This window comes from Oenanthe melanoleuca, unplaced genomic scaffold (assembly GCF_029582105.1).
Source record: "Oenanthe melanoleuca isolate GR-GAL-2019-014 unplaced genomic scaffold, OMel1.0 S001, whole genome shotgun sequence".
Lineage (NCBI taxonomy): Eukaryota > Metazoa > Chordata > Aves > Passeriformes > Muscicapidae > Oenanthe > Oenanthe melanoleuca.
The window spans coordinates 7,183,933-7,193,347 of NW_026612650.1; the positions used below are offsets into that span (position 1 = coordinate 7,183,933).

The 9,415-nt window shown below is 44.8% G+C and overlaps 1 protein-coding gene across 1 annotated transcript; it reads left to right on the plus strand.

The window, feature by feature from the left end:
- Positions 1–1,499: 1,499 nt before the first annotated feature.
- LOC130266010 (uncharacterized) lies at positions 1,500–4,863 on the plus strand. The gene is made up of 3 exons (XM_056515346.1): positions 1,500–1,740; positions 2,692–3,908; positions 4,855–4,863. The coding sequence occupies exons 2-3, from the start codon at positions 2,883–2,885 to the stop codon at positions 4,861–4,863; spliced, it is 1,035 nt and encodes a 344-aa protein (XP_056371321.1). The 5' UTR covers positions 1,500–1,740; positions 2,692–2,882.
- Positions 4,864–9,415: the final 4,552 nt, after the last annotated feature.

The window sequence follows — 9,415 nt, forward strand, 5'->3', positions numbered from 1 at the left end:
TTTTACCTGTTCAGAAACCTGATGGTTCATACCGGGTGGTGCAAGATTTGCGGGCTGTTAATAAGATAACTGAAGATTTTATCCAGTAGTGGCAAACCCATATACTTTATTAACATGCTTAACACCAGAGTTTACTTGGTTTACTGTTTTAGACCTGAAAGATGCCTTCTTTTGCCTCCCTCTCCATGAAGCCAGTCAGAAAATTTTTGCATTTGAATGGGAAAATCCTAGAACTGGACAGAGAACTCAACTCACATGGACAGTACTTCCCCAAGGGTTTAAAAATTCTCCTACTTTGTTTGGGGAACAGCTTGCCAAGGACTTAGAGGCCTGGGAGGCCCCCCAGAAGAAGGAAAGCTGCTGCAGTACGTAGACGATCTTCTAATAGCCACTAAGACAGAAGAAGCATGTGTGGCCTGGACGGTGAGTCTCTTAAACTTTTTGGGACTCCAGGGGTATAGAGTATCAAAGAAAAAGGCTCAGGTGGTGAAGCAGAAGGTTATCTACCTGGGATATGAAGTTAGTGCTGGACAACAGACCTTAGGGCAACAGCGTAAAGAAACAATATGCCAAACTCCACAACCCCAGACAATAAAAAAACTGCAAACCTTTTTAGGGATGACAGGATGGTGTAGGTTGTGGATCTACAACTACGGGTTGCTTGTTAAACCTCTGTACGTGCTTATGGCAAACGGCAGCAGAGATCTCAAGTGGACCAAAGAGGCCACTCAAGCCTTTCGTCAATTAAAGGATGCTCTTATGTCAGCCCCAGCCCTAGGACTTCCTGATGTAAGTAAACCATTCTTTTTGTTCTCCCATGAGAAACAGGGGATTGCCCTGGGAATACTAGCACAGAACCTCGGGCAATACCGAAGGGCAGTTGCTTACTTCTCTAAGCAGCTGGATGCAACGGCCAAAGGATGGCCAGGGTGCCTCAGAGCAGTGGCAGCAGTTGTGACGAATATTCAAGAGGCACGCAAATTCACCCTGGGCCAGAAAATGACTGTATTGGTGTCTCACACAGTATCTGCAGTATTGGAGGTAAAAGGGGGGCACTGGCTTTCCCCACAATAGCTTGAAATACCAAGCTATTATGGTGGAACAAGATGATGTGGAAATAGTGGTGACTAATATTGTCAACCCAGCTTCTTTTCTCAGTGGAAATCAAGGAGAACCAGTACACCACGATTGTTTGGAGACTATTGAAGCCACCTACTCCAGCCGACCAGACTTGAAGGACACCCCTTTTGACAACGCAGAAACCTGGTTTACTGATGGAAGCAGCTACGTCATCGGTGGGAAGCGATATGCTGGGTATGCAGTTACTACCAGTAAAGAGGTACTAGAATCTGGATCTTTGCCAACAGATACCTCTGCACAGAAGGCTGAGATAGTTGCCCTGATCCGTGCCTTGGAAATGGCAAAAGGGAAGAGAATAAATATATACAGACTCAAGATATGCATTTGGGGTTGTGCACGTACATGGAGCTCTCTGGAAAGAAAGAGGACTGTTAAATTCACAAGGAAAGAACATAAAACATGCACAAGAAATAATGCGATTATTAGAAGCAGTCCAGATGCCTGAGAAGGTAGCAATTATGCACATTAAGGCACACGAGAAGGTGAGCTCAGAATTGGAAGAAGGAAATGAGCTGGCGGACAGAGAGGCAAAAGAGGCAGCAAAGGGTGAGATAGCAATTGAGGCAACCTTGATTCCAGACGGACAGATATCCCTTGAAGGTAAGCCAATATACGATAAAAAAGATAAGGAATTAATTGAGGATCAGAAAGGAACATATAATGAGGAAGGATGGGCTGTCACTACAGAACGGAGACTGGTTATCTCCTCCCACATACTATGGTCCCTAGTTAAAAAGGGACATCAGAAAACACACTGGGGAGCAGATGCTCTATATACCCATCTAATTGAAAAGATTACTGCTAGAAATTTATATACTGTTGTTACCCAGGTTACTCGGCAGTGTGACCTTTGCCTCCAGACTAATCCTAAGAATACCCCTAAACCAAAACTTGGTCAAATTGGAAGAGGCCAGGGGCCTGGGCAGCAGTGGCAAATTGATTTTTCAGAACTTCCAAGAAGAGGGGGGTATAGATACTTATTGGTGATGACAGATACCTTTTCAGGGTGGCCAGAAGCCTTCCCAACTAGAACTGCCAAAGCACGGGAGGTAACTAGAGCGCTGTTACAAGAAATAATACCACGCTTTGGAGTTCCAGCCACTATATCCTCAGATAGAGGACCACACTATTTCAAAGATAGTGCAACAAATTAGTCATCACTTGGGCATAGATTGGGAACTTCACACCCCATATCATCCTCAGTCCAGTGGCCAAGTAGAGAAAATGAATCATTTAATTAAACAGCAAATTGTGAGGTTAGGACAAGAAGTTAATTTGCCCTGGCCCCAATCACTCCCATTGGCATTGATGCGAATTCGAACTAAGCCAAGGACTAAAGAAAAGTTAAGTCCTTTTGAAATGCTTTACGGGAGGCCATATGGAGTGCAAAGGGGAACTTCTACCCAAGTTGGAGAGGAGACACTGGCCACCTATATGGTGGCTTTGAGCAAACAGCTCAGAAAAATTGAAAAACATGTGGCTGGAACTCGGGGTAGAGGTTTGGATGGACCAGTGCATAATATACAGCCTGGAGATTATGTATATGTTAAGTCTTTTACAGAAAAAACCCTCGAACCACAGTGGGAAGGACCATTCCAGGTGCTACTCACTACCTTCACTGCAATTAAGATCAAGGAACAGAGCGCTTGGATCCACCATTCTCGGGTGAAGAAAGCTCCAGAAGCTCCTTGGAAAGTAATATCTGGTGATAACGGACTAAAGCTCAAGTTTAGACGAACAAAATGAGCATATTACAGTTAGGGGTGTTCGGTGATTCAGGACGTAGAAATTTAATTGTTTTGTTTGTAAATATAATTATATTCCAAGAATTGAAAAGTACCTTTAGCCAGAGCAATGTTGAATGGCCTTGGTCCCAGGCTTTTGTTAAGTCTACCGGATATATGGGGAAGGTACAAAATTTGAACTTGTCAACTGTAGTCATGCATGGAAACCAGGTATATGAAAAGCAAGAATGGCAGAAACAAGGGTTGTGGTCACTTCAAGGGACTGTAGGAGAGACCATCAGAATAGGATGTCGAATGATTAATGGAACTACCCATGAGAAACCAGCTCAAATTAGTGTGTCATCTCCCCCTGAAAATGGACATAATGAGATTTGTAAGCAACGCAGTGAGCCAGATTGTTGGTATAATTTTACATTAGATAGGACTGTTGAGGTGGTATGCCTTTGGTCTCATAGAGGTCTTGGGCTCTCATTTAAATTTAGAATAAATGCCATAACCGAACCTGTTCAGATTCAGACTCAGAGTACGCCACTCGAACTTAAACTTATGATTTATGAGGTAGGCCCATACATAGTGAGAAATACAGGACAACAGCAATTATTATTCAACCCAGAATGGTCTCTCAAGCATGTTGAATTGCTAATACAAACCAATATTTCAGAGATTCAACCAGCCTGTTCCTCCTTCCTAAAACCATCCCTAGAAGGGTGGACAACATGGTTACAGAAGCAAGTACACTTTAGGGATAGGATGCGAAGAGATTTAACGGGAATGTTTGGAACAGGATTAGGAGTATTGAATGGCATTGACTCTGAAATGCTAGCAAATAAGCTAGCAACTGCAACAAATGATTTGACAAAACTGGGACAACCTCTACAATCATCTTTATTGGCATTAGGAAATAGTCAGTGGCAGGTTTCAAAGGTGTTACCAAACTGGGCAAAGACTGAGAACCAGGACCATAATGTAATAATAGACGCACTTAGCACGGTTCAAGATAATGTGTCTTTAGCTTTCAGTTATGTACAAGCGCAGTTATGGATCCAATCCACAGCTGCTTTGGCTATAAGAGAAGGGAGTGAAGGCACTTTTCCGATTGAGGTTCGAAAAGTTGTTTGGGACAATGCTAATGATTTTGAAAGAAAATTCCAATCCTGGTGGACTCTAGTAAATTTCACCTATGATCCTGTTACTAATATGGCCACTATCTTCGTGCTTACCATACGTAATGCCACAGTTTATGATATTCATCCCATCTTTGCATTGGGACTCAATCATGAGGGGACAGTGTTGTATCCCTCAGAGCATAGGGTGTGGGCCCGGACAGTAAAAGGGAAATGGCAAACTGTGAATGTAGAATCTTGTGTTACTCGAGAACAACAAGGGTTTATCTGTGAAAGCAATACAATTGATGCTCAGGACGTATGCCTTGACACCGAGCAGGGTGTATGTCACTTTGAAATTCATCCAGATGCTGATCAAAAGACTATGCTTATATATACTGGTCAAGGATGTGTATGTTTAAGAACCACTTGTGTTTTTGTGAACATAGACAATGAGAATGTAACTCTGCCTGTTAAGAATAACTCTAATTTCTGTATTTGTAATTTCGTTAAAATTATGGGATGTGATTTTTCATATTCGTCACCAGTTACATCCCACCAGCTGATAAGGTCTAACTACACGACATACCACAAACTATCACCTACGCCCATTGGAATGAACCTTACATTGGTAAAGCAACTGGTAAAACATCAAGACTTAGCAAAAATTTTGGAAGAAATCAAAGAGAGCAGGCAAAGGACTTTAGTTACTGTTCACCATGATGTCCAAGAAATAAATAGAGTCTTACAAAGGGTTAAGCAGGATGCAAGCCACAATTGGTGGGATGCCCTTTTCGGGTGGTCCCCAACTGCAGCTGGAATTGTGAATACATTATGTCATCCAGTAATTGTGTTATTTGTTTTAGTTAGTGTAAGCTTACTACTGTCTTTTGTACTATTTATTTGGAAGTGGAAGATGTTGCAACGAATGGCAATACTAACTTCATTGTCGAGAGTACATGGTAAGGCATTAAGCGATACATATCTTAAGGATGGAGAAAAAGAAATCTTGTATTAAGTAAAAGAATTTACTAATTTTCTAGAAAAGGGGGGACTGAAACAGGGGATTTAAGGATTAAAATAGAATGAAGAATATAACATAGTATCAGTCACTGTGTGCTTATAAGGAAAGGAATGCACGATGTACAACATATAGTATCAGTCACTGTGTGCTTAAATAAAGAAAGGAATGCACAATAAGAGACCCCTGAAGTATAGGAAAGTGTCCCTCTCCATAAAAGTGCAAAGTCTGCGACCAAGAGACTACAAGCGCATGCGTGGAAAGACAAGGTGAAGAGTTCAACGAGTGAGGAAGACTTTTACTTCATCATTTTCTGCCCACAGACTCATTTGAAGACCACCGACTCAATTAACCACGCAGCCGCAATGAATATGCAGCTAATTTCCATACGAAGCAGGGAAACAGGCGGGGCAGATAATCAATATGTATAGGCGATTTAGAATATGCATGTACTTCCTAGATAAATAGAAGGTTAGAAGCATGTAAGGTACGCAGGATTTGGGAGGATGCTCTCCCCCTGCGTCCAGCGCTGAATAAAATACGTACCTACTCCACAACTTTACGGGTTGTGAAGTCTATTTTCTGCGCTTCACTTAAATAAAGAAATTCCTTGAAGTAGGCCCCTTTCTCCTTATCAAGACTTCTGTTATCTTTTAGGATTTCTATTGGTTCTTAAAGTTGTAAGGTAATTGGTCATTTTCTTACTTAGAATTTTAAGGTAATTGGTTAGTTTGTAATTTGTAGTTTTAATTGGCTAGAAGTTCAATCCTTTAGAAAGCTATAAAAGCCCTGTGTTATATCATGTAATTGGACTCTTGTTAGTAGAACCCTTCGAAGAAATAAAACATCTTTGGAATCTCTGCAGCACGGTCTCAAGCCTTCATTCTCCGCTAGTGTGTAGCTGTGGCTTTGCCACGAGAGTTCCCGAAGCTATTGGAACTCTTGTAGCATCCCGGGGTTGGAAAGAATCCAACCTCAAAACAGCTACATTTGGCTTCCCGAACTGTTCCTGGGAACCCCCTTAGGCAACTGTGAGGGGCATCTCTTTGTTCCGCCTTTGAAGCGCCAAATTGCCTGGTTAGGCAGTTCTTTGTTCTATAAAGAGCTGCTAAAACCAAGGCTGGCCAGCAATCTCAGACTCCGGATCTGAAACTGGACCACGCTATCAAGCAGCCAGCAGTTTAACCCTTTGGCTGAGTTTAGTGAGCACTTAGCCTGTTTCTAGCATGCTTCTCTACCATAGGGTCGAATCGCGGATTTTAGGGGTTTTTTTTTTTTTTTTCCCTTCTTTTCTGCTGGTTCGCCACGGAGTTTCCATGAGGAATCTTCTCACCAAACCTGACCTAAACCGCACAGAAAAATGCTTTTACTCCCAAATACTAACACTTTTGTCTACTAACAATTTTAAGTTTTCTAAAAAATTTCTTTCTAAGTCTACCTTAAAATCCTTTATTAAATAGGTTTTTATTAATTTCCCTGATACTAATCCTCAATCTGTGGCATTGGGAGATTTTTGGCCTGGTGTGGGCACCCACATTTATTCCCTACAAACACAAGAAGATTTTAAAGCCACGCGTTTCATTCCTTTATTTCAAGAAATTATAAGAGCCCGCTGCCACAGTTTCCCCTTTTCCCCAAATTCTCGCGTAGACTTTAGCCCATCCCCCTCCTCAGCCCAACCCAACATGCCCTTCCCCGAAGCCTCCCTCACTTCACAAACCCAGCCCTTTGTTTCCCCCTCCCCCGCGCCCTCCTCAGCCCAAACCGCCGCCACAGCCGAGTCCACAGCCCGGCTGAGCCGCGCCCGCTCCGCATGCCTGGAACCGCCATTGCACGAGTGCATGCTCCCCCTGCGGACCCTCTTCCGCCGCGTCGCACGAGCCTCCCTTGCCGCCTTTCCCTGTACCAGAACCGCCAAACCCACGAGTGCCCTCTGTGTCCCTTTCACCCACCGAGGAGCTGTGGCCCAGAGCTGGCGCGGACGCCCCCAGCGCCACCAGCAGCACGGCACCTCCCCCCTCCACACAGCCACACACCCCACCTGCACAGCCCAGAGGCTGCGACCCCCAGCCTGGCCACAAAGTGGCGGGAAGTGCCCGAGAGCTCCCCCTTATACAACACCAGCACGCGGACCGCACTGCGCTGTTTCACACAAACACAGCCTTTTTGCCCCACGTGCCGCTGCTCCCTTCCCTGCTGCCACCGCTGCCTGCACCGCCGCGGCTCAACCCCGCCCAGCCCCGCGTCCTCGCTCCGTCACCCTCATAACCAAGTTTCAAGATGCCAGCCTTTGCATCGCAATTCACTCCCTCGGCACCGCCGTGTGCCCACTGGCCAGCCACGCTCGTTCCCTTCCTCATCCCCGCCCCCCTGCCCCAAAGCACCAGCTGACACTGCAATAGCACGACATCCCCTTGTGTCCACGGGCACCCCTTCCTGTGCAATCAATACTGTTCCCCACCGTCAGCGTTGACTCCCTCTAACCCTCCGGCTCTGCTCCCCACATTCAATGTGGCTTTCCCTCCCCCCCACCCTTTTCCCTCCACGTTGTCTCCGTCGAGCACCCAGCTTTATTTCCCCTCCACTTTACCCGCAGTGCACAACCCCATCCCTCATTCCCCATCCCCGCGTGGGCCCCTTGTAATCCGTCACTCCCCACGGTCGCCAGGGAAATTACATTCCTCCACATTTTGACAGTCCTCACCCCATGCAACCCACCCACACCCCACCGTCTTCTCCCTTTCCCGCTCCTCATGCCTCCATTCCTAATGCACCACTGCCCCCGTGTGGTGAAACCATGTCATGCACCCAGCCAAGCCATCCCCAGCCCTCAGCACCCCCCACCCCTCGCCCCCACCTCCCAGCCGTGTGCTTCCCTGCCTGCCTCCACGGATTTCAACAACACCCTCCTTCTCATTCTAAAAAAACACCGCAGGCAACATAGATATTCTACCACTTCAGATGACACAGATTCTTATGACTCAGAAAATGAACAAGACCCATGGAACAATGTCAAGCTATTAGCCACGCAAAATGGAGATTGACAAATAGCTCAAAAAATTTCTGCCTTTCCTGTAACATATAAAAGAGGCTGCAGAGGAGGTGCCACAAATTCTGCTCAATGGGAAGCATTTTATGCAAAACAATTAACTGAATTATCCAAAATAGCAAGGGAACATGGGAGAAACACGCAAAATTTTAAAAATTTTTTAGGGGCAATTTTTTCTGCATATGTTTTGGTACCACATGATGTAAAAAATTTAGCACAATGTCTTCTGATGCCTGCTGAATATATGCTATTTGAAAGACATTGGAGGAAAAGTTTGAAAACGTTATCTGATAATTATGCAAGAGATGCAAATGGCCCAAATTCACAGTAGAACAATTAGCTGGAGAAGGTGATTTATCAAAGCCTTTATCAAATGCTTTGCCCAAAGACACATTGCAAGACATAGCAAATGCAGCAAAAACATCCCTGCTTCTCACACCTGACGACTCCACACCTACCATGCATTTTTCCCATATTAAACAAAAAATAGATTAAAGCTTTATCAAATTTGTAGTCAGACTGAAAGATGCTCTGGAAAAACAAATAGAGAGCGCAGAGGCACAAAAAGAACTGTTATGCAAACTTGCTATGAGCAATGCAAATGAACAATCTAAAACTATCCTAAGGTCCTTGCCTCTCGACATAGAACCCACCATTGAACAGATGGTGGAAACCTGCACACGTCACATGTCCACTGAGAACACAGTAGCCCAGGCAGTGGCCAAAGGCATTGCTGAAGGAGTCACAGGAGCCTTTGCAGCACTGACCTCCAAAGAGAATGCCCGATGCTTCTACTATAGGGAACCTGGACATATTGTAAAAAATTGCCCAGAAAAGCCACAAATTCAATACTCTCCCAGCAACATCCTAGACCCCAAAAAAAGCAAAAGTACCCACAGAATCAAAAAAACTGCCAGTGCAGCGTGGGAATGGCACCGCGCCATGACAACAAATCAAAGGCCATCTCCCACACTGTCCCGCCCATGAAAATCAGTCAAATTCCAGAACGTATCGAGATGGTCCAACACATGCTGAGACATCGCTGGGAACCCATCAATGATTGGCAAATTCCTTACCTTTCAACTTCACAGATAGCAGTTTTTACCGTGCTCCCACAGGCAAACGTGGACCATCAGGCAGCCCTTGGGACATTTTTCTATTTGGTGACACTGTACACAGCCCAAAGCAAATTTCTGTTTTGCCAGAAATTCAGACTGGTCAACATGAACAAGTAATCTTTGTTCAGCTTCGCTGCACAGACACGCCTTTTTTCCTTTCACAGGGCACACCAATTGCACAAGCCTTCCTGCTCCCGAAAAACTACAACTAACAGATCCTTCTCAACCCTACTGTACTC